The 26,920-nt window shown below is 36.2% G+C and overlaps 2 protein-coding genes across 5 annotated transcripts in view; both read right to left on the bottom strand.

Moving 5' to 3' along the window:
* Positions 1-26,920, bottom strand: part of NKAIN2 (sodium/potassium transporting ATPase interacting 2) — a 972,957-nt gene that overhangs the window by 913,112 nt on the left and 32,925 nt on the right. The window lies entirely within an intron of this gene.
* On the bottom strand, positions 15,340-17,263 carry LOC116634529 (tigger transposable element-derived protein 1-like). The gene is made up of 2 exons (XM_032407955.1): positions 16,860-17,263; positions 15,340-16,802 (listed from the first exon to the last, which is right to left on the bottom strand). The coding sequence occupies exons 1-2, from the start codon at positions 16,875-16,877 to the stop codon at positions 16,224-16,226; spliced, it is 597 nt and encodes a 198-aa protein (XP_032263846.1). The 5' UTR covers positions 16,878-17,263; the 3' UTR covers positions 15,340-16,223.

The raw sequence follows: 26,920 nt of genomic DNA on the forward strand, positions 1-26,920 counted from the left end.
TGTGTGTGTGTGTGTGTGTGTGTGTGTGTGTGTGTGTGTGTGTGTGTTAATGGAATGGGAATGCCTCTAGGAAAGAGATTTTCAACAGCATTTTCCATTAGCACCCTCACCAGGAAGCCTGGGTTTGAAGAATATTGAAAAAACAAGAAGCCCATGTGCAAATACTGCTTGCTACTTTTTCCTATGAAGAACTTAACTGTTCTCACATCCTTGATCAACCTAATTTTCCTTCATGCAATGTTGCTAGAGAAATCATTTTTTATTCCTATTAATATCTCACTTATTTCTTCACAATAGAGATAATATCACCTCTAAAAGGCAAAACACAGATCACAAAGGATTAGAAGTCTATGCAACAGATGTCTACAAGTTAGACTAGGTAATTTCATAAAAAGCCCACAGGGTAGAGATTTTAAATAAACACAGCGCTTAGATACATACATCTCTCCTTACTTGGCCCTGTGTTCTGGTAAGAATTGAAGCGAGCATTGGGCTCACTTTTCAAGTAATGGAGCAAAAGCTCTACCCTAGATGAGGTAGCAGGAGAGGGCATTTTTACCTTAAGAGGAATTAAGTAAGCAAGGAAAAGCCATTCATTCAAGCCAGTTTCACAGTCTTTTGTACCACATCTAGGTTTACCTACACCTAGAAATGACAGGGTTGAAAGCCTAATTCCAACTCAGCAGATACACACTGAGTTCTGCTCACGGTTTAGCACATTAATAGGGCTAAAGATAGTTCCTCTCTAGTTAGGAAAATAAGATGTATATAAAACAAGTAAAATGTAAGCTTCCAAAACTATAGTTGTAAAATTAAAATGGACAGAATTCAAAGAGAGAGATTAGCACGAGTCAGAGAGACTTAGTAAAACTTCCATGAAATAAGAATGGAGAGTACTTGAAAAGACTGAAGAAAAAAAGAAAAAAAATGGCTTATATAAAAGTTGAATAATAAAAGTCAAAAATTTATATAACTTTGGCAAACTAGTCTTTTTATTTAGGACCTTTTATCATCAATGATATGGCCTGTTCTCTATAACTATCAGAAGTTTAAGGTATATAATAAAAATCAAGAAATGAAGAGAAATACAAAATATGCAATTCACTTCAGATAAATAATATAGTATTGGGCATAAGTATAAAAGGAAATATATCACATAAAGCAAAAATTATTAAATCTCTACTTCTCATGTTGCTTTTGTATTTTTCCTTTTGATGACTGCATGTCTACTTATGAAATGTTTGAAAGTTATTACAGCTTATTTCTGTCAAAAGACTTAAACTATTTGAATTCCATGCCTTTTTTTAAAGTATCACAGATGACTGGATTCTTTATATTACCAAATTGTTTCATGTCATAGAAGATAACACATTTGATAGTATTTGTATTCAGACCCAATTCAGAAACATAGCAAGCTATCAGCAAAAAAAAAAAAAAAGTACATGTATTGATTTTACGCCAAGTATATCAACCTATAATCAGAATATTCTACTTCAACATCTATTTTTCTCAAAAGCCTGAAATGACCCCTCAAAAACCAAAAGGTATCTATTCAATTGGGATTTAAAGCTGTTTTCCAATTAACATCTTAATGCAGATTTCTTCTTGGGTAATGTTTAATTCTTTTGTTCAATATTCCCTCTGTCACTCAAACTAAGTAATCTAGTTCAGTTTCACTTATTGAGATTTAGCCACAGGCCTGCCTACAATAGCAAATACCTCCTTGAACGAGTCTAAACTGGAAATAATTCTTGACAAAGAGTGTATCTCTAATACTGCATAAATACAGAATCCATATGGTGATATGGAAAGAACTCAAAATTGTACTTAGAAATAATCACATCTGTTAGACTTAACCTAGCAGGGCTGGGATCACATGATCTCTTAGCTCCCTTACAGGATTAAAATTCTATTCCGCTTGCGTGGTATGAATAAATACGTAAGCTTTGCCATCAAATCTAGATCGTTACTTTCTTTAGACAATGCCATTGATGATCAAGCACATACATATATGTCCATGTGGTACGATTATGCTCTACCCCCCTTCCCCCAGACATGGGTCCTAGTGTTAGTCTAAACCCACATGGCCTGACAGTTACTTCACCTGTTCAGAACACACACATATATGTTAGTTAGCTAGAAATGGCTAAGGGGAGCAAGTAGTAGAGATTCGGTAGAGACCAGCAGCTAAAGGGGATTTTGGCAACAGATGACAGATACAGAGTAGAGAGAAATAAACCTACAAATATGGGGATTCAAAACCAGAATTCTAATCTCTGGAAGATGTTAGTGAAAATAAGGTAGAACTAATTTCTCCCTCATAGCCCATGCTTTATCCAGACACTTATTTCTTCAATATATATGCGTATCCACTCCCTTCTTCCAGAATCACTCTCCTTGCAACTCCTTAGCTAATTCTTCTTCATGTTCAAGACTTCAAATAACTATCAGTTTGTTCAAGAAACTTTGTCCAACTCTGGCAAGTTTGCTGTATTATCCTATTTTGTCATTTTGTTACATCATCCTGTAACCCCCTCCTCATTTTAACATTTCCTATGCTATACTAAAATTGCCTATTTATTTAAATCTATTCCCATCATATAGCAACTAGGAAAATAAAAATATCTAGTTGACTATCAGTTTAGGAAAATAAGATATTAGTGTTACATCAGGAGAGAGATATTGAGCATAGAAGTCTGAATTTCTTACTCACAGTTGTAGTTCTTACCCCTAGCACAGTGACTAGCCAATAGGAAAACAACAAAGTATTTGTTATCTGAATAAAGAAGTAAATTAAAAACTTAAAAAAAAAAAAACAAAAACTGTCCCAAGAAACCAGTAAACCAAGGTATGGATTGTATGGATTGTGTTGCTAAATATATAAAACCAGGACCTTATTAATAGGTGTAGGATATAAGACTAGACCAGAGAAAAGTAAAGGGGCTCACTACTGTAGCCCACATAGAAATTCAGAGCAAAAACTTCAGACACACGGACTTAAGGATTCACTAAACTACCAGTGTAGGAGTCCTTCGTGTCCCTAATTTCTGAATAAGAATGGCCCTCCCACATGGAGTACAGCTAATCCTATAAGTGGAGTTAAATGTGGAGGACAATTGTAGAAGATCAGGATCAATTGTCATCCAGATCCTGAGTTGGAAAAGTTCCTAAGAATTCCAAAAGAGTATATTAACCTAATTATTTACACACTGTTATTGACTAAAAATTTGTGCTGCCTCACCCCCCTCATTCATATGTTGAAGCCCCAACTCCCAATGTGATTGTATTTGGAGCCAGAGCCTGTAAGGAGGCAAGAAAGTTAAATTAGGTCATAGGGCGGGGCCTCATCTGATTGAGCAGCTGCCCTTGTAAGAAGAGGAGACACCAGAGCTCTCTCTCCACCATGTGAGGACGTAGCAAAAAGGAGGCATTTGCAAATCAGGAAAAGAACCCTCAACAAGAATCTCATCAGGTGGCACCTCGATCTTGGACTGTTGTTTAAGTCACCCAGTCTGGTTTTCGTTATGGCAGCCCAAGCTGACTAACACATATATCAAAATTAATTTTTGTGTATAATGTTTCAAAATAAATTGAATGAAGTTTGTTCGTTTTGTCAGCATTTTTTTTACACCCTGGGGGAAGAGAAACAGAGCAAAACGGGATAGCTACTGATATTGGTAAACAAATACTCCTAAAATCACAATGGGCTAATTAACACTTCCACTTCATCTAGGGTGGAATCAGCCCATTAGCTGCTGACAGTATCCAACAGTTTAGCAGCCAATACAACTGAGTTCTCAATGATGCTTTCTGAACCCGTCCTGCATCTGTCATTCTGTAAAAGTCATGCTATAACTGCTTCCAAAACTGCACGACTGACAAGGTTACAAAATAACTGATCCAAGAAAACTCAAGCCAAGGTCTTTAGGATAATAGAGGATCCTTCGCCTATTGCTACTGTTAGTTCTGCTGCTTTTCTTATCGCTGATGAAAATGATTGAAAGGTTCTAAAATTCCTCAGCAGCCTGGGTGTTGAGGGTTATTTAGGGCTGTCTCAGCAGTTGTCGCAGTGAAGCTGTTCCTCTGGCTCTTGGTTCCATGACTGTCTTCAGGAGATGGGCACCCTACCCAGAATGTCACATCTGGGAAACCTCAGAGTGTGTACAGCTTTGTTGTTGATGGATGGATGCCATAAAGGAAAGCTATTCAGGTGTCAATTACCATCATAACTGAATTCTTCCCTGCAGTGATAAGGGCAGAGGTCTGCTTGGTTTCCATAGTTGCTGTAGTATATGGCATTGTAAAGCAAGTCACCCCCTTCAGTCTTATTTGTCCAGGTGTAATTATTACGGCTTAAAGAAACATAAACTATACTCTGACATCTCACTATCACAACATTCACTATTAGGGTAGAGTTTGGTATTAGGCCAGTTTATTTTGGACTCCATCCAAGTGAATTTAATTAAGAATATCTAAAATACCTTCTTATGAGATGATCTTACCTGCAAATTGGTCCCAATGAGAGTGCTATGTTAAAGTTCCCAAAGTTGTGGTCAAAAAAGAAAAAGAAGAAGTTTAAGCTGCTTCTTCTATTTCAGTATATATATTGCTTTATTCACATTGCTCACACCAGGCAATTTTCTCAGTGCAAGTGCAAAAGAATAGTTGCACTAAGGTCCAAGAGTGCCTGAGTCTGGGGATTTTTATTGGATTTGCCATTGTACTTAAAACACACAAAGGGCAGAAGTTCCACTGGTTTGCAACTTCAGCCAAATGTGAAATGGAAAGAACAGTAATAATTCTAATGGTCTCAAAAAAATAATGCATTTTCCTTTGCATCAAGATAAAATCCTATATAGAATATACGTTGAATATTTTTCTAACAGCCCTACAGGAAAGAGGGAAGAGTGGTACATAAATTATGAAATGACCAAAGAAAATTAATGAAGGGGTCCTTTCTACCACATTTGAGTCCCAGTATGATGAAATGAAGTCATTTGCAGACTTTTTTCCCCTTTTTGGTCTCTGAAACCACAGTACATTTTGAATATTCAATAAAAACCTATATAATACCATTCATATTTTTCTAAGTACTATAAAAGTCTAATGATGTGTATTTTAAAACGTATTTGAGGAAAATACCTCAAATACATTTTAGATGTTTGAAACCTGTGACTTCTTTGTTTTTTATTTTGACAATGATAATTACATAAACAATTAGTTGGAATTATAAAAATATAACCAGGTTTTATATGTTATAAAAATATAACCAAACTTATAAAACAATTATAAGTTTATCCTCAATCAAATATCCCTTTTGGTATAAATATGGAGTTTTTGCTTGCAGTTTTGCAAGCTTAAAAATCCATCTCTAAGTGAAAGAAAAAACTGAATGTTTCATTTTTTTTCTATGTGCATATAATTTTTTGGCACAAGAGATATAATTTATATGTAAATTTTATGAATACAACTTTCATAGTTTAAAAAAGTAAATATTTTTAGAACATCATATAATCATATAAAGAATACAGCATTTGCCTAAGTACTCTTTGGATAATAGTAGTAATTAAACATACACAAACATACATACTTAGACGTGCACATACATACAAAGTATTTGTCAACTACAGTTCCTGCCATATCTTTTGATGTCTACAGGTTATAAAGAAACTATAAAGAAAAATGATTTAGAGGTGATTATTAGTTTATTCCAGCTTTTAGGTCAAAAATAATATCTACTTAATTGAAAACATGGAAACGAAAAACAAAAAATATAGCAAACCAATTCGTTTTTAATCAGGTCCAGTTATGGGGAAAGTTTTGAATGGCTTGATTTATCTTTCAGAGGGTCATATATAGTATTTTTCCTAATATCTGAAACATTTTTCCAAGTAAATTTACTTACACATATACATTCAGAAGCTTCTAATTTTGAAAAGTGACACTTTGAGCAGAGGGACATCTCTCATAATCACTTCTATATTCTCTTTAATAAGCCCTCAATAAATATCTTGTGAATAAAAAAGGAAAATGGAAATACTTTAAACCATTCAGCTATTAAAACTGGAATAGTAGCTAAAAGCAATGCTAAAAAAAAAAAAAAGGAAAGTGGCAGGGGGGAGGTGGGGCAGGAAGCTTACAGCCAAACTGAAAATAAACCTGGAAAGTTAGAAAAAGGGCGCCTGAGTGGCTCAGTTGGTTAAGCGACTGCCTTCGGCTCAGGTCATGATCCTGGAGTCCCTGGATCGAGTCCTGCATCGGGCTCCCTGCTTGGCAGGGAGTCTGCTTCTCCCTCTGACCCTCCCCCTCTCATGTGCTTTCTCTCTCTCATTCTCTCTCTCTCAAATAAATAAATAAGATCTTTTAAAAAAAAAAGTTAGAAAAAGATTGAGCTGTTAAAGGGAAATATGAACTCTGAGAACATTATAAAAAAAGAACAAAACAAACGAATATATGCTTATTTGTACTATTTCAGTGTAATCCTACAGAAAGAATAGGATTTGAGGGCACACTCTGTCCAGACACACTTAAACATCTAAAGATTGTCTGCTGTCAACATTTTCATAACTGGAGAAATTCTCTAAATCAAATCAAGTTAAAAGTAGAACTTTTACACATGAAGTGTCTATAAAACATTTTAAATAACTCCACTGTATTTTTCTTAAATTGCTAAAGACATTTCTATTAACTATAAATTTTACAAGGCGTAAAACTGCTTTGAAATGACCTTTCAAAACCCTTTTTACTTCTTTAAGTTTAAGATGGGAAAGTGTGCTCTGTCCTGACAGCCTCTTCAGATGACCGAATAAAACATGCAAAGTCCCTGCCCCCTAAGCAGGACCGGACAGTTGCCGCCCTCAGCTCCTGAGCTGCTCTGCTCCCTGGACTTCAAGCACAAGACCGGCCATCACGCAGAAGGAGCTGGAACCCACGAATGACTAGCAATTCTGCACGTTAAATTGTGAGACAGGGTCTTCATCCACATCCAAGAAAGCATACTGCTAGCAGCATCTTTACACATGCAAAGGAACGAATCCTCCAATCTAACCTCGGGAAGTAAATTGCCTTTTTCTGGCACATAGGGTGAAATCTTACACTCTTTGAAAGACACTGGATTTCAAATGTACATGTAAAAGGCAATTGCCCCTTTAAAAAAGATTCCCAGATCCCCAGCGCCCTTGAGTAGAACTGTAATAAAAAACACTGCTTTAACATAATGATCCCTCCATGTGCTGTGTTTGCTTATTGTGTCTCTGTTGATAGACTGTTTTGCCTGAGGCATATTTATTTTGACTGTGTATGAGAAATGAAATATACTAGTTATTTCTTATCAAATGGCATTTACAGTGTTTTTTAAAAAATATATATAAAATCAAAAACCTTCCTAAGAGTGGAAATTTGACATAGCTCAAATAAAAAATGACTTCCTTCACTCAGATAGCAGCAGGATGAGTAACATTATAACTTTTATATCAAAGACTGGCTTATTGCTCTCTTGATCAACAATGGAAGGACAAGGACACTGTTAAATTATATAAATCATCCCTCAGAATTTACGAGGTAATAAAAGCAGAAAAATATAGATTCATAAAGGAAAGAGTTTATGAAGTAGCATTCAAAACCACTTCAGCTAATTTCTCATATATGTTAGAAACAAAAAGGTTGACTTCAGGACTTTAGCTTCCATTTATTCATTTGTTAAAACATATTTACCTTAATTCAGTTTTCTTTATCTTGGAGATAAAAGGGAAAATTACAAATCACTGTTGCATTAATAAAACAAAATCTGGCATTTTACTTCTAAGAATATCACATTAGATATTCTGCCAATTTTTTTCTGTAAAATCATATTCAGGGTAAACCTTTCCTCCTATTATCTGCCATTGCTTCAAATCTTGCCTCTTTCTTAAAATCCTCTTTACCAGGTATAGTTGCATAACTCCTTATATATATATATATATATATTTATATATATATATATATATTTATATATATATATATATATATAAACTTGTCCTCTTTCTCAAAGCAAAGATCCATCTACAAAACTTACGACAATTGGTGTCACTATTTCCATGCACAAAGCCTTTTTCGAAAGAATATATTGAAAGGCGGTTTCCACATCGCTTTTCACAGAACAGAATGTTCCACAGTGGAACAGTAATGAAAACTATCTCCAATTTCCTCTAAGTAAAAAACAGTCCAACACTAAAATGAATAATAAAATGAAAAAAAAATCAGAAAGAAAAGGTCAGAGTCTAGTATTATTCTGAGTGTCAAGAGAGGCCAAGGAAGGATTTTGAATGGAGAAGGACATGAATTTCTTTTAATACAATCATTCAGATGGCTGTGTTGAGAATAGACTGTGCCAATATGGATAAAAACTGAGAAAACATCCAAGGGAAGGATGATTGGCTTGGACCAGAGCGGTAGCAGAAGAAATTAGAAATAGCTGGATTCTGGATATATTAAGAAGGTAAAGCTAACACAATCTCTTAATGGACTGAATGTGGGTAGAAGAAAAGTAGAGTTGACAAGGATGAGTCCCATATGTTTGGTCTAACAACTAGAAGAGGAGAAACCCACTAACTGAAATGGAGGATGGGAGACTGTGAGAGTAATAAAGGAGTAAGTAAAAGAATAATAAGACATCCTCTTTACATGTTAGGTCTGTTTACACATTCTTATTTTTATTTTAATTCCAGTGTTACATTAGTAATTATAGTGTTATGTAAATTTCAGGTATACAATGATTCAACAATTTCATACATTATTCAGTGCTCATCATGATAAGTGTACTCTTCATCCCCTTCACTTATTTTACCCATCCCCCCACCGACCTGCCCTCTGGTAACTATCAGCTTATTCTCTATAGTTAATCTGTCTCTTGGTTTGTCTCTTTTTTTCTTTGTTCATTGATTTTTTTCTTAAATTCTACCTATGAGTGAAATCATATGGTATTTGTCTTTCTCTGACTTGACTTATTTCACATAGCATTATACTCTCTAGTTCCATCCATGTTGTTGGAAATGACAAGATTTCATTCTTTTTATGGCTGAATAATATTCCATTATATATATACCATCTTTTCTTTATCTATTCATCTGTCAATGGACACTTGGGTTGCTTCCATAATTTGGCCATTGTAAATAATGTTGCAATAAATATAGGGGTGTATACATCCTTTCAAATTAGTGTTTTTGTATTCTTTGGGTAAATACCCAGTAGTGTGATAACTGGACTGTAGGGTAGTCCTATTTTTAGTTTTTTGAGGAACCTCCATACTGTTTTCCAAATTGAGTGCACCAGTTTGCATTCCCACCAACAATGCACAAGGATTCCTCTTGTTCCATATCCTCACCAATACTTGTTGTTTCTCGTGTTACGGATTTTAGCCATTCTGACAGGTATAAGGTGATATCTCATTGTGGTTTTAATCTGCATTATCCTGATGGTGAGTGATGTTGAGCATATTTTCATGTATGAAAATATGTCTGTATGTCTTCTTTGGAGAAATATCTGTTCATATCTTCTATCATTTTTAATTAGATTATTTAGTTTTTTTGGTGTTTAGTTATATAAGTTCTTTATATATTTTCGATAAAAACCCTTTATTGGATATGTCATTTGAAAATATCTTCTCCTATTCAGTACACTTTTAGTTTTGTTGACTATTTCCTTTGCTGTACAGAAGTTTTTTATTTTGATGTAGTCACAATAGTTTATTTTTGCTTTTGTTTCCCTTGCTTCAGGACAGATATCTAGAAAAATGTTGCTATGGCTGATGTCAGAGAAATTACTGCTTGTGCTCTTTTCTACGATTTTTATGGTTTTGGGTCTCACATTTAGGTCCTTAATCCATTTTGAGCTTATTTTTGTGTATGGTAAAAGAAAAGTGGTCCAGTTTCATTCTTTCATATGCAGCTGTCCTGTTTTCACAACACAATTTGTTGAAGAGACTGTCTTTTTCCTATTGCATATTCATTCCTCCTTTGTCAAAGATTAATTGACCATATAATTGTGGGTTTATTTCTGGAATCGCTATTCTGTTCTATTGCTCTATGTGTCTATTTTTGTGCCAGTACCATACTGTTTTGATTACTATAGCTTTGTAGTGTATCTTGAAATCTGGGATTGTGGTATCTCCAGTTTTGTTCTTTTTCAAGACTGCTTTGGCTATTCAGAGTTCCATACAAATTTTAGTATTATTTGTTCTAGTTCTGTGAAAAATGTTTTTTGGTATTTTGACAGGGATCACATTAAATATGTAGATTTCCTTGGGTAGTATATACATTTTAATAATATTTATTCTTCTAATCCACGAGCATGAAATATCTTTCCATTTGTTTGTGTCATCTTCAATGTCTTTCATCAGTGTTTTATAGTTTTCAGAGAACAGGTCTTTCACCTCCTTGGGTAAGTTTATTCTTAGGTTTTTTTCTTATTTTTGGTGCAAATGTAAATGGGACTGTTTTCCTAATTCATCTTTCTGCTACTTCATTACTGGAGTATAGGAATGCAACAGATTTCTATATATTGATTTTGCATCCTGCAACCTTACTGAATTCATTTATCAGTTCTAGTTGTTTTTTGGTGAAGTTTATATATAGTATCATGCCATCTGCAAATAGAGAAAGTCTTACATCTTCCTTACCAATTTGGATGCCCTATATTTCTTTTTCTTGCCTGATTGCTATGGCTAGGACTTCCAGTACTGTGATGAATAAAAGTAGTGAGAATGGACATTCTTATCATGTTCCTGATCTTAGAGGAAAAGCTCTGTTTTTCACCATTGAGTATGATGTTAGCTGTTGGTTTTCATATATGGCCTTTATTATGTTGAGGTATGTTCCTTCTAAACCTTTGTTGAGGGTTTTTATCTTGAATAGATGCTGTACTTTGTCAAATGTTTATCCTGCATCTGTTGAAATGATGAAATGGTTTTTATCTTTTCTCTTACTGATGTGATGGATTATGTTGATTCATTTGTGAATACTGAACCATCCTAGCATCCTGGGAGTAAACCCCATTTAATCATAGTGAAAGATTTTTTTTTTTTTTTACTCTATTTTGGGACTCAGTTTGCTAATATTTTGTCGAGGATTTTTTCTTTTATATTTATCAGAGATATTGGCCTCTTGTTTTATTTGTTGTAGTGTCTTTATCTGGCTTTGGCATCAGGGTAATGCTGACCTCACAGAATGAATCTGGAAACTTTCCTTCCTCTTCTATTTTATGGAATAGAGAAGTTTAGGTATTAAATCTTCTTTAAATGTTTGGTAGAAATCACCTGCAAAGCCATCTGGTCCTGGACTTTTGTTTGTTGGGAGTTTTTTGATTACTGATTTAATTCTATTGCTAGTAACTGACCTGTTCAAATTTTCTATTTCTCCTTCTCATGAAAGTAGAGGCCTTATGAAAAAGAGGCCCTATAGTGCCCTGCAGTGCAATGTCCCCTGTTTACCAGAACCTGGTGCTTCAGGGGTATCTCCTACGTGTGTTGCATGAACCCTACTGTTGTGGTTGAGCCAATTTTGTCTTCAGTCCAGTCATCCACAATGGCTCTCTTTGCCTGTTCTGGGCAGGGTTTGCTCCCTGTGTTGTTAGTAGCCTAGTCTGGTGCTGCCTTGGGCTTGAGTTGAGTCAAACCAGGTGTTTGCCAAAGATGCAGAAGCACCAAACTGCAGGGTGCTTTCCCTGTGTTATCTCCTGAAAAGCTTTTTTTTTGGTGAGCAGGGTATGCAGTCAGACCAAATGTCTGTCCCCAGCCCACTGCTGGGGCTACAGCTGGACTGGTGTGTGTCGTTATCTTCACCTCTCTGAGGGGCAGGAGTCACTTTGGAGTTGTGCTGGCCCCTGTCAGGGCTGCTTACATGTTGCCAGGCTTTAGCACCACTTCGAATGTGCTCTCGCCAAGAGTGTATAGGAGGAGGTGAGTCCACAGAATGCAGGGGCAGGGTGGGTGGTAGCAGCAAGGTCCATGCAGGTCCACTCAAGGGGACCTGCAGCTACCCAAAACACCTGCTTCAGCCAGCCCAGTTGGAGAGAACAGATCCGCAGAAGTGCACGGGAGTGAGGCATGCTGTTAGCAAGCTAGGTGGAGAGTGCCTGGTGCTATGCTGGTTCTCACACATTCATGTATCTAGGCTGGGGGGGTGGGAGAGGGAAATGGTACCTACCGCCTCTTTTGTTCTTGGAAAAGTCTTCCAAAGATGCCTCTCCCTTCAGCACAGGCTCTGAAATTAGCAAACACATCTCCCTCCAATACAGACATTTCTCAAACTACTGCTTCTCTTCTATGCTGTATCTCTGTGGGGCTGTCTGTTGTATAGTCACACATGCTTAAAAATCACTTTCCCCAAGAATACTGTAATGGTGCAATGTTTCTAAATGAAAAAAAATCAGGTAAAAAAATCAAATGTGCAGTATAACTCAAATATTGTTTAAAACATCATGCATAAAAGATAGTGTTTTTAAGTGTAAAGAATTAAAAGTAGTTATTTCTAAATTGTAAAACAAAATATGGATGATTTTAATTTTCTTCTCTATACTTATAATGAACATGTATTACTTTTATAAGATGAATGAATATAACAAATATCTCAGGTCTATGTAATATTTAATATTCCTAGACCATATGATGATATGTCAACATTCATTCATTCACTTATCAAGATTTTTTTAAGGCACATCTTTTATAGCCCAGAAAAATAAATCAGAGATCATCCTGTTTCCTTGAGGCATTCATATTATTTTCCTCAATAAACTATTTTGGAATAATTTTAGATTTACATAAAAGTTGCAAAGAGGGAAGTGTTCCTATATACGCTTCATCAAGTTACCCCTAAAGTAACATCTTACATGATCATAGTACACTTGTCAAAATGAATCAACATTTATAGTATAATACTATTAACTACAGACTCAGTTCATTTTTCACCAGTTTTTCCACTAATATCCTTTTTCTGTTCCAAGATCAAAGCCAGGACACCTCACTGTATTTAGTCATCATGTGTCCTTAGTCTCAGTCCAATCTGTAACAGTTTATTACCTTACCTTGTTTTTCATAACCTTGGCTTTCAACGACTACCTCTCAGGTATTCCATAGAACCCTCAAGTTGGATTTGCCTAATGTTTTTCTCATGATCAGCCTGGGGTCATGGGTTTTGGGGTAGATAACCACAGAGGTAAAGTGCCCTTCTCATTGCATCACATCAGGGTGCACGTGAAATCAACATATAATGTACCTCTACATTTACAGTAGAGGTTCCTCTGCTGTAGATTTACTATTTTTCTCTTTCCATACTTTATATTTTCTCTTTTTTTAAGATTTATTTATTTATTTGAGAGACAGCATGCATGGGAGCATGCAGGGGGGAGGGGCAGGGGGCAAGGGAGAGAGAGAGAGAGAAATTTTAGCAGACTCCATGCTGAGTGTGGAGTCAACGAGGGGGTTGAGGGTCCATCCCATGACTCTGAGATCAAACCAAAGTCAATCAACCTGAGCCAAAACCAAGAGTCAGGCACTTAACCGACTGCACCACCCATATACTGCCCCTATACTTTAATCTTTTCTAAATGAGTCACTGTGTCTACCCTACACTCAGGAGAGCTTCACATCTTACAACAGGGAGTATCTGTGTATCTTATATGACGTTTTTTTGCAAAGAAGAGTTGTACCTCCTCCCCCTTCATTTTTAGTAATATTAGTATGCACTCAAGGATATTTTATTTGTTATAGTGTATTGTTTTATTTTGATTCTTCCAAAACTGAAGTAGGGAGGATGCATATTTCTATCAATATCTTATAGATGAGTATATGGCTCAATACTTACAAATACATACCAAATACATACAAATCACAACAGAGATTGAGGGTGAAAAGAAACCAGCATGCTTCCTAAAGGGAAGCAAAATATACCACTGCAAAATATGCCTCTTTGGAATACTGATTATTTGGGGCAGGCTATTCTTGAGATAGAGTAAACACCAGAGAAGCTCTGAAAACCATGTAGAAGTTAACATTTTATAAGAGACGTTTACATTTATAAGGGAAATCTAATTTTGTAAGGGTGTCTCCCTCTGTGTACCTGGAAAAGAAGAATGACTAAATTTCCAGAAAGTCTTTATCAATGGAGAAGGCACAGACTTAAGTCTGCATAAAAAACATAACCTTGTTTACTGAGCTTTACCTGAAAACCTCCCATCACTGGCTCCCCCTCCCAACAACTTTCTTTTGTCTTTAGCTAGAGATAGTATTTAAGGTGGTGGCTTGGGCCACGGGAGGGAGTTACTCAGTTTTCCTATTTCCCATGTATACATGAGGCATACATGTTATTAAACTTTTATTTGCTTTTCTTCTGTTAATCTGTCTTTTATTAGAGGGCATGTCTCAGCCTAGAACCTAGAAAGGCAGAGAGAAGGTAAATTATTTTTCCTCCTCTACATTCCCAATCATGAATCTCAGGAGGAGCCAGACATGTGAGCCTTTTGTAACTGAGGCATAAAAACAAATAAACTATAATGAAATAATACTTCAAGAGGTATAGAATTTCCCCAGAATTCTGGACAATAGTAGCAGGAGACAAACCAGTTTTCTTACAGAGACTATGTAAGTTCATTCCACTCAAGTCAAGCCTAAAAAACAGCTATAAGGTCATAACCACAAAATAAAGAACAAATCCATTTATGTAATATGATGTCTATGCTTACACACAGAGCCCCTACCAAAATGAAAGAGTAAACACCACATTTAATTTGCCTTATGTGATAAAGAAAATTTCTATGAAACAAACAAACAAAAAAAAGTTACCCTTTGCCATGATTAGAAAGTACATCCCCAGATGTTAAGTGCCAACGTCTCTTGATGAATGAATATAGAGGCAGATACATGGGTTGCAGAAAAACTCATTTCCTATTTATTAAAAAATAACAACTATAAACAGGATGCTTTAAGAACTATGCACAAAAAGAAAATGCTTAGGTTGAGAACTTAAGCATGAATAAACTGATCAGTTCAATTAACAAACATAGCAAGATGGAATTTCAAATGCTTATTTTTGTTTCACGATTCAATAGCAATGTCAACTGATTGAATAAAACTGGATATAAGGAGAAGTCAGTGAAATGAATTAATGAATTTAAATGGAGTATTTCATTTCTCCAGTTCAAATGAAGCTACATATAACATATATTTACATTTCATTTCTTCTTTTTTCCTTCCAAACAATAGCCATACCTCCGAGATATTACAGGGTTGGTTCAAGACCACCACATTAAGGAAATATTGAAGTAAAGTGAATCAAATGATTTTTTTTTGGTTTCCCAGTGCATTTAAAAGTTATGTTTATGCTAAGTTATAATCTATTAAGAATGCAGTAGCATAAAAAAAACAAAAAAAAAAGAATGCAATAGCATTATCTCTTAATAAATGTATATACCTTAATTTATAACACTTTATGGCTAAAAAAATGTTAACCATCATCTGAGCTTTCAGCACATTATAATGTGATGGACAGTCTTGCCTCAATGTTGATGGTTGCTGACCAGTTAGGGTGGTAGTTACTAAAGGCTGGGTGACTGTAGCAATTTCTTAAAATAAGATGATGAAGTTTGTTGTATCAATTGATTCTTCCTTTCATGAACCATTTCTCTGTAGCGTGAAATACTACATTTTATCCATGATAGAACTTCTTTCAAAATTGGAATCAATCTTCTCAAACCCTGCCACAACTTTATCAACTAAGTTTATGTAATATTCTAAATCCTTGCAGTCGTTTCAACAATCTTCACAGCATCTTCATCAGGGGTAGATTCCATCTCAAGTAACCACTTTCTTTACTTATTCATAATAAGCAAATTCTCATCCATTCAAGTTTTATCACGAGATTGCAGTAATTCAGTCACATCTTCAGGCTCCACTTCTAATTCTAATTTTCTTTCTATTTCTACCACATCAGCAGTTACTTCCTCTACTAAAGTCTTGAATCCCTCAAAATCATCTATGAGGGTTGGAATCAACTTCTTCCAAACTCCTATTAATGATGATATTTTGACCTCTTCCCTTCCCATGAATCATGAATGTTCTTAATAGCACCTAGAATGGTGCATCCCTTCCAGAAAATTTTCAATTTAGTTTGCCCAGATCCATCAGAGGAATCATTGTCCATGGCCTTACAAAATGTATTTTTTAAATAATAAGATTTGAAAGTCAAAAGGACTCTTTAATCCAAAGGCTGCAGAATGGCTGTAGTATCAGCAGGCATGAAAACATTTGTGCCATTACACATCTCCACCAGAGCTCTTGGGTGACCAGGTGCATTGTCAATGAGCAGTAATATTTTGAAAGGAATCTGTTTTTCTGAGCAGTAGGTCTCAATAGTCGGCTTCAAATATTTAGTAAACCATGCTGTAAACAGATGGGCTGCTGTCTTCCAGGATTTGTTGTTCCCTTTATAGAACACAGGAAGAGTAGATTTAGCATCATTCTTAAGGACCCTAGGATTTTTGAAATGGTAAATGAGCACTGGCTTCAACATAAACTCACCAGCTGCATCAGCCCCTAACAAGAGAGTCCACCTGTCCTTTGAAGCTTTGAAGCCAGGCATTGACTTCTCCTCTCTAGCTCTGAAAGTCCAAGATGGCATCTTCCTCCAAAAGAAGGCTATTTCATCTACATTTAAAATCTGTTGTTTAGTGTAGCCACTTTCCTTAATGATCTTAGCTAGATCTGGATAATTTGCTGCAGCTTCTACATCAGCACTTGCTGCTTCACCTTGCATTTTGATATTATAGAGACATTTTGATATTATAGTATAGAGACATTTTGATATTGTCTCTATAATATCAAGCACCTTAACTCTTTCCTTAAACCTCATGAACCAAGCTCTGGTAGCTTCAGACTTTTTTTCTGTGGCTTCCACACCTCTCTCAGACTTCACAGAACTGAAGAGAGTTAGGGCTTTGCTCGATTAGGCTTTGGCTTAAGGGAATGCTGTGGCTGGATCTTCACCATTAAAACATTCTCCATTATCAGCAATAAGGCTGCTTCATTTTCTTATCATTTGTGTGTTCACTGGAAAAGGACCTTCAATTTCCTTCAAGAACTTTTCCTTGGCATTCACTACTTGGCTAACTCTTTGGCATAAGAGGCCCACTTAGGTTTTGGCCTATCTCGGCTTTTGGCACGCCTTCCTCACTAAGCTTAATCCTTTCTAGCTTTTGATTTAAGGTGGAGAAATATGCCACTCTTCCTTTCACTTGAATATTTAGAAGCTATTATAGGGTTATTAATTGGCCTAATTTCAATACTGCTGTGTCTCAGGGAATAGGAAGGCCTGAGGAAAGGGAGAAAGACAGGGGAACAGTCGGTAGGTGGATCAATCAGAACAGGCATAACATTTATGGATTAAGTTCACCACTTACATGGGTGTGGTTCAGGGCAACTCAAAACAATTACAATAGCAATATCAAAGATGACTGCTCACATTTCACCCTAACAATATAATAATGAAAAATTTGAAATACTATGAGAATCATCAAAATGTGCTCCAAAGACACAAAATGAGCACATACTGTTGGGAAAATGGCATGGACAGACTTGCTCAATGCAGGGTTGACAAAAACCTTCAATTTGTAAAAAACACAGTATCTGCAAAGTGCAATAAAGTGAAGCACGATGAAATGAGGTATGCCTGTATTACACAAACTGTCTTGATAAAAACAAACTATCAACTGCCTTAGAATTATATACCTCAGTCCACCCAATGTCTTGAGTAAAGGAAACAGGTTTGGGCCCAGTTTACTATGAGTACAGTGCGCACATCACAAAGATAACTGAACAGCATGAGGTCATGGAAAAGTGAAAGCACGACAAATACTCTGTGCTGTTAGTTCAGGAGACAGGTAATCAGATGCAAAAGGAAGTATTCTAATATTTATATTTTTAAATAGCCCAGAACTGAAAGAAGACCTTTACATTATAAAAACAAAGAATAGAGTTACAAGTGCTATAGTTCATTCTGAATCCCTTAACTCTGCTGAAAAGTTTTTAAAAAAATTATTTTAAGATTGTATTTATTTGAGAGAGAGAGCAGAGAGCACAAGCGGGGAGTGGGGGAGGAGAGGGGCAGAGGGAGAAGCAGACTACCCGCTGAGCAGGGAGCCAGATGTGGGGCTCGATCCCAGAACCCCGAGATCATGACCCGAGACAAAGGCAGACACTCAACTGACTGAGCCACCCAGGTGCCCCCCCACAAAAAAAAATTTTAATGAAAAAATCCTATGCATGCTTTCTTATACAATACAGATTTTCAGAGTCAAATGATAAAAAACATAAATTCAATTCTAGAAACAGGGAAAAGGTAAGTGATCATATTCCACTTGCCTTTATTTACTTTGTGTATGAAGAAGAAGAAGAAGGAGGAGGAGGAGGAGGAGAAGAAGAAGAAGAAATGGACAATGCAGAAGAGTATATATACCAAAGATGTTACTACTATAGAAAATCTTTATTTTCTGAAACCCAAATTGATTAAACAGTCTAAATTACTTTTTGTTTTATTATGGGGTCCAAGAGGCACTATGGAAATGTAGTTTAAAGGCCATGCTACTAGAAATATGCTTTATGAAGACCTCAGAGCCAAACATTTGATCAGGAGACTTGAGAAGAATATCTAACACCTACAATCGCCACAGTTAGAACACAGTATGGCTCTCTTGCCAAAAAAAGAAGTTTAAACACTGGGATAACTTTTCCCAGAAATTAAAAATAAATATGATATCGCCATGGAAAGTTTTGGAAATCATAGTTACAAAAGATTTAAATATTGCACAATATGTATATATGATACTATTTTCAGTAAATAACATAAATATGCATATATACGTATAGAAAGATATAGATATTTAGGAAATGCAACTGCAAGTATATTATTTCTAGCTATATAAATGCAATACCTCAGAAAGACACTAAGGGTATTACTAACTGTAGAACGTCCCACCATAGTGTCAAAGTATGTTGCTAGGAAACCCAGTGGGAAGAAGAAAAAAAGAAAGTTTCAACCATGTAAAGATCTGATGTAAATCTCTAAGCAGAACAAATTCATTTCTAGTCTTTACGCTCTAACCTTTAGCAAGACTTGCATTGTTCCATAAAGAAATCTTAAACGTGCAACTTAAAAAACCCTGCAGCTACAAAAATATCAGGGATGGTCTAAGTTCTTAAATCCATATCTCTATATACCTACAGAGATAATGACCATCCATTCTTCAGTTGATAATACTACCTGGCATACAAAATCATTCATCTTTCACTGATCCATTCATTCAAAAAAATTTATTAAACACTGATTACTCGTCAGACACTGATATAAGACACCAGAAAGAGAAAATTGAGCTCAACAGTCCCTGCCCACTCAGAATATAAAATTCAGTGGCAGACACAGATATTAATCTAATAATCACACAAAGAAATGTGAAAAACTGTCATAAGTGCTACAAAAGAGAAATACAAATTGCTTTAAAATTTTTAAATGGGTGAATTTGACCTGGTTAGGGAGATCAGGAAAAGCTTTCCTAAGGAAGTGACACTCTACTGTGATATCAAGGATATATAAGTGTTAACTAGGTGAGAAAAAGAGGAAAGGATTTTGTAGGTGAGGCCCTATGGCAGAGGGTAGCACGGAGAACACCAGAAGACAGCGTGTCTAGAAAAGATAGAAAATAGTAACAAGAGTGTGAGCTGAGGTAGGAGCCAGGCTATGCTAGTGAAGTTGTAAATCATGTGAAGGAGTTTTGCCTTTATGCCAAAAGCAATAGAATGGCTTTGAAGTGTTAACAGCAGGGGTATAATGCGATTAGATCTGCATTTTAAATGTTCACTTTGGCCTGCTGTGTAAAGAAGACAAGAGAGGAACCAGAGGACCTGGGGAAGAATGGCTAGGCTATTTTGTGGTCCGGGCAGAGAGAAAATGAACCCCGTCCCTCCGTATAAAGATTAGATATAGATATGGATATGGATATAGATATAGATACAGAGATAGACTTAGATACACACACTGATACAGATCTAGAGGAGGCAAAATCACCAGGACCAGATAATGACTGCGCATACTGCGAGGGAAGAGTCAGGGATGATTCTGGGGCTTTTGACTCCCATTTCCCTAACCTTTAAAGTTCTTTATTTTCCCAGATATTTTATCATTATTTAAAAACAGCAGACAAATTATAGACCTCTTTGATAAAAGAGCTTGGAAAAGAGGGTGGAAACTACAATAGCTGTGTCTGCAAGCTTATCAGAAATGTGGCATTATGTGAAATAAAGAATGCTAAAAGAGGTCCAGGGTTCATTTGTTTGTGTGGTTGATTAGTTATTTTGGGAAATTAGTTGAATTTTGGTCATGTTGAATGTGTCCGAGGTGATTAGCTGTCAGCCAAAGATCTGCACTTGACATTTCTTACTGAGGAATTCTTGTGGGAATTAACTATGCTACCAAGGACTGTATCTCCCACCCTCCCCACTCCTTTGCATTGAGCTAGAGCCATGTGACTGGATCTCACAAAGAGTTTATGGACAATAGCACTGGATCATGAGGCTTAAGAAGTGGGTGTGTTCCAGTCAGAATGGCTAAAATGAACAAGTCAGGAAATGACAGATGTTGGCGGGGATGCGGAGAAAGGGGAACCCTCCTACACTGTTGGTGGGAATGCAAGCTGGTGCAGCCACTCTGGAAAATAGTATGGAGGTTCCTCAAAAAGTTGAAAATAGAGCTACCATATGATCCAGCAATTGCACTACTGGGTATTTACCCCAAAGATACAAAAGTAGGGACCCGAAAGGCTACGTGCACCCCGATGTTTATAGCAGCAATGTCCACAATAGCCAAACTGTGGAAAGAGCCAAGATGTCCATCAACAGATGAATGGATAAAGAAGATGTGGTATATATATACAATGGAATATTATGCAGCCATCAAAAGGAATAAGATCTTGCCATTTGCAACGACGTGGATGGAACTGGAGGGTATTATGCTGAGCGAAATAAGTCAAACAGAGAAAGACATGTATCATATGACCTCACTGATATGAGGAATTCTTAATCTCAGGAAACAAACTGAGGGTTGCTGGAGTGGGTGATGGACACTGGGGAGGGTATGTGTTCTGGTAAGCGCTGTGAATTGTGCAAGACTGTTGAATCTCAGATCTGTACCTCTGAAACAAATAATGCAATATATGTTAAGAAAGAAAAAAAGAAGAAGAAGAATGTAGCAGGAGGGGAAGAATGAAGGGGGGGAAATCGGAGGGGGAGAAGAACCATGAGAGACAATGGACTCTGAAAAACAAACTGAGGGTTCTAGAGGGGAGGGGGGTGGGAGGATGGGTTAGCCTGGTGATGGGTATTGAGGAGGGCACGTTCTGCATGGAGCACTGGGTGTTATGCACAAACAATGAATCATGGAACACTATATCTAAAACTAATGATGTAATGTATGGGGATTAACATAACAATAAAATTAAAAAAAAAAAAAGAAGTGGGTGTGTTTTTTCCATTTCATTTCCCATCTCCTGGCCTCCTGCAAAAGCCCGCAAACCTTAAAAGAGAGTAAAGCTACAAGAGGGATGAAATTGGCTTCCTAAGTCACCATGCAAAAAACTGCTTGATGACCAGAAACCCTGAATTGAGCTGTTATGTGAGGAAGAAATCAAGTTTTATTTTGCTACACCATTGGAATTTTCAACTATGTTTGTTATAATAGCTAGCAATATCGTAACTAATACATGGAGGCTGATGTACTTTTGAGATATCCATGGTAAGCTGTCAGGTAGACAATTAGATAAATAGATTAGAGCTCAAGGGAGAACGCTGGACTGAATATTTTGAGAATCATCTGGGTAATGACAATCATTAAAGTTACCGGCATGGATGAGGACGCTTAAAAAGAAAATATAATTAGAAAGGGCGAGACCTTTAGTTCAATAGTAGTTGTAGAGGTATAGCATTTAAAGGGCTACTGATATCCAAAAGTATCATCTAGACAGTGATAGTTAAGCAGCCTTCCTACAGTCCTGTTTTTATTCCATGAGTATTTATTGAGCGTCTAGTATATACTAGGCACAGTTTGGGGCATATGGATGCAATGTTTCAAGTTCTCAGAAAGACCACCATGATAGATTATAACAGTGAACCCTACCAGGCCTGAAAGTCCAGAAGAGTTTTGCAGAAAATCTTTCTAGCTGAAGCCTGAAAGCTCTGTAGTAGCTAGAATGGCTGGGGTAACAGAGGGTAGGTAGACCATTCCTGACTTTAATAGCTATATGAAGCTCCTGATGTGAAGAAGTTTGAGACATTTCAGGAAGTAAAAGAATGACAAGGGAGTAAGGCAGAAAAAAGGTCCAAAAGTAGTAAGAATCAGATCATTCAGAACCCTTAGGTTCTACATTAAGAGTTTTGGGCTTTATCAGAAGTGAGGAGACACAGTTTGATGATTTTAAGCAAAGGAAGTGCACAGAACAGTAACATCAGAATTTTGCTTCATGTTTGTGATTTTAAGTAGACTTTTACAAGCTATTTAACAATGTAAACACCATGTTTTATTTCCAAGGGAAAACTCTTCCAGGGTGCCAACCACTTTCTTAAAAGCTATTATTAACTCTAATTCTTTGCCTTTGAGTATTACCTCACTGTTTAAATTATCCACACAAAAACTTTTCAGTCAGCAACACAGTATCACTATAGCATCTACAAATCTTCACCAACACAATTTAGAGCACTCTTTATGCACCTTGATTAAGTTTAACCAACGAAGCAAAAATTGTGCATTCAACAAACACTGACTGGACCAGGCAATAAGACTGATGTCTGCTCTCAAGAAGGTAGACAAGAGTAGCCAGAGAAAAATGATAAGCCTGTTTCACGAGTTAAAAGTACTCAGTAAGGCAACATAGAGGCCTCAGGAAAGGCTTCACAGAGGAGATAATATTTGAGCAAAATCATAAAGGTTAAACAGAAGTTTAACAGATAGTACATGAGAGAGTCTCATTCCAAAGAAAGGGAAAATCAAAATCAAATGAGAAATAAAATTTAGAAATAAAGTAAACATCGAATTAGTAGATTGATTCTAGAATGGTCTTTTATGCCAGGCAAAGAATTGTGCATACTGATAACCCTTCAAAAAATAATACACATGGCAAACTTAACCTCCCTTACCTTGCTATAGTTTTCCTTCCCAAAACAGTACTCAACTTCTCACATATTTTCTATGCTTGTTGTTCATTTCTTGTCCTCCCCCATTACAATGGAAGTTCCATTACCAGGGCAATTAGTAATCTTTGTTCAGTTCATTGAAATAACTAAAATACCTGGAACAATGCCAAGCACACAGTAGATACTTAATAAATATGTTTAATAGTAAATATCATTCTTTGAGTAAACTGTCTTCAAAATGGTTTTTTTATTGTTATGTTAATCCCCATACATTACATCATTAGTTTTAGATATAGTGTTCCATGATTCATTGTTTGTGCATAACACCCAGTGCTCCATGCAGAATGTGCCCTCCTCAATACCCATCACCAGGCTAACCCATCCTCCCACCCCCCTCCCCTCTAGAACCCTCAGTTTGTTTTTCAGAGTCCATCGTCTCTCATGGTTCTTCTCCCCCTCCGATTTCCCCCCCTTCGTTCTTCCCCTCCTGCTACATTCTTCTTCTTCTGGAAAGAGCCAAGATGTCCATCAACAGATGAATGGATAAAGAAGATGTGGTATATATATACAATGGAATATTATGCAGCCATCAAAAGGAATGAGATCTTGCCATTTGCAACGACGTGGATGGAACTGGAGGGTATTATGCTGAGTGAAATAAGTCAAACAGAGAAAGACATGTATCATATGACCTCACTGATATGAGGAATTCTTAATCTCAGGAAACAAACTGAGGGTTGTTGGAGTGGGGGGTGGGTGGGAGGGATGGGGTGACTGGGTGATGGACACTGGGGAGGGTATGTGCTCTGGTAAGCGCTGTGAATTGTGCAAGACTGTTGAATCTCAGATCTGTACCTCTTCAAAATGGTTTTTATCTCACATACCTATCAGATAAAATTGCTTGAGTTCATATCTCATATATGTAAATTGATTTATATCCATATTCACTACACTAATAAATGTATACTAAGTCATGCAAAACAAAAATTTCCTTTAAAAAGAGGTGAAAATAATTTAGAAATATAGGCTCTAACATTTTCTTCCCCCAGCCTCTCTCCATGGTGTCACATGCATCTGAAAACATAGTGTTTCTCTTATCATTATCCTCTGCCTTGGTGAGAACTCACACTACCTCTCTGTATGGCCCATTGGCCAGAAGCAGTCTCATGGGTTCCTCCTATCTGAAAGGGAGCCTGGAAAAGAGAGTTCTGCTGCATATGCAGCATCCATATAGGCCCAGAGTCATCCCTCCTGCCATCCTCTCTTTAGGGCTTGAGCACAGGGGGGTCTAATTCACATAATGAAGTTCATGCTGCTTGGGGTGCTGTGGATAATGAAATTCTTTGTCTCTGACCCAGGAGTCTCATGTCCCCTGACTGCATCCATGAAATAGTAACAGGGTAAATTATTAGCCTGTAAAGAGGTAATATCAAATCACTGACCTTACAGGATACTAATATTATCATGCTCCTTTTTTTTTAATTGAAGTAGCTGACACACATTATATTAGTTTCAGGTGTACAACAAAGTCATTCAACAATTATATACATTGTGAAGTGATCACCAGGATAAATTTAGCCATCATCTGTCATGATATAAAGCTGTTACATATTATTAACTATATTACCTATGCTGTACATTGTATCCCTATGTCTTAACTTATTTTATAGCTGGAAGTTTGTATCTTTTAATCCCCTTCCCCTATTTTGCCCATCTCACCACTGCTATCCCCTCTGGCAACCACCAGATTGTTCCATGTATCTATGAGCTTGTTTGTTTATCTTGTCTTTTTTTTTTTTTTAGATTCCTCAAATATGTGAAATCATAAGGTATTTGTCTTGCTCTATCCGACTTAACTACACTTAGCATAATACCCTCAAGGGTCATCCCTATTGTCACAAATAACAAGATTTCATTCTTTTTGATGGCCAGGTAATATTCTATTATACATACATACCATGTCTTCTTTATCCATAAATCTATCAATGGATACTTAGGTTGCTTCTGTAGCTTGACTACTGTAAATAATACTACAGTGAATACAGAAGCACATACATCTTATTTTTTTCAAATTAGTATATTTGCTTTCTTTGAATAAATATCCAGAAGTGGAACTGCTGGATCATATGGTAGTTCTAATTTTAATTTTTTGAGGAAACTCCATACTGTTTTCCAAAATGGCTGCACTATTTTGCATTCCCAAAGACAGTGCATAAGGGTTCCCTTTTCTCCACATCTTCACCAATACCTGTTACTTGTTATTTTTTATCTTTTTGATACTATCCATACTGATAAGTGTGAGGTAGTATCTCATTGTGCTTTTGAGTTGCATTTCCCTGATGATTAATGATGTGGAGTATTTTTTGTCATATGTCTGCTGACCACCTGTACGTCTTTCGAGAAATGTTTATTCAGGTCTTCTGTCCATTTTTAATTGGATTCCTTGTTTTTTTATATATTGAGTTATATGAATTCTTAATATATTTTGGATATTAATCACTTACAGGATATACAATTTGCAAATATTTTCTTCTATGCCATAGGTTACCTTTTTGTTTTGTTGATGGTTTCCTTCACTGTGCAAAAGCTTTTTAGTTTGATGTAGCCCCATTTCTTTTTCCTTTTTTTTTGGCCTTGCCTGAGGAGATAGATTCAAAAAGATATTGCTCAAAAATTCCAAGAGCATCATACCTGGCTTTTCTTCTACTCCTTTTATGATGTTCAGTCTTACATTTAAGTCTTTAATCCATCTTATTTTTTTATGTGCTATAATGAAGTAATCCAGTTTCATTATCCAGCTTTCTCAACACCATTTACTGAAGAAATTCTCTTTTTCCCTTTTGTATATTCTTGCCTCCTCTGTCAAAGATTAAGGACCATATAGTTGTGGGTTCATTTCCAGTCTCTCCATTCTTATTGATCTATGAATTTGTTTTTGTGCCAGTACTGTACTTTTTTGATTACTGTAGCTTTGTGGTATAGTTTGAAATCAGAGTATGTGAAACATCCAGCTTTGTTCTTCTTTCTTAAGATTGCTTTTGTTATTTGGAGTCTTTTTTTTGTTCCATACAAATTTTAGGGTTGTTATAGTTCTGTGAAAAATGCCATTGGTATTTTGATAGGAATTGCACTGAATGTATAGATCGTTTTGGGTAGTATTGACATTTTAACAATCTTAATTATTCTATCCCATAAATACAATATATATTTCCATTTATTTGTGTCTTTTTCAGTTTCTGTCATCAATGTCTTAAAGTTTTCAGAGTACTTCTCTTTCACCTCTCTGGTTAAATTTATTCCTACACATTTTATTCTTTTTGATGCAACTGTGAATGTTATTGTTTTCTTAATTTCTCTTTCTGATAGTTCACTATTAGTATATAGAAGTGCCACAGGTTTATGTATATTAGTATTGTAATCTGCAACTTTATTGAATTTGTTTATTAGTTCTAAGTTTTTGATGGAGTCGTTAGGAATTTTTATACACAGTATTATGATATCTGCAAATAGTGACTAAGTTTTACTTCTCCAATTGGGATGTGTTTTATTTTATTTTTTTATTTTTTTATTTTTTATTTTTGTCTAATTGCAGTGTCTAGGAATTCCAATACTATGTTGAGTAAGTGTTGAGCACGGCCACCCTACCTTATTCCTGATCCTTGAGAAAAGGCTTTCAGCTTTCCACCACTGAGTATGATGTTAGCTATGGATGTGTCATAT

This window comes from Phoca vitulina, unplaced genomic scaffold, assembly GCF_004348235.1.
Source record: "Phoca vitulina isolate PV1807 unplaced genomic scaffold, GSC_HSeal_1.0 scaffold9, whole genome shotgun sequence".
NCBI lineage: Eukaryota > Metazoa > Chordata > Mammalia > Carnivora > Phocidae > Phoca > Phoca vitulina.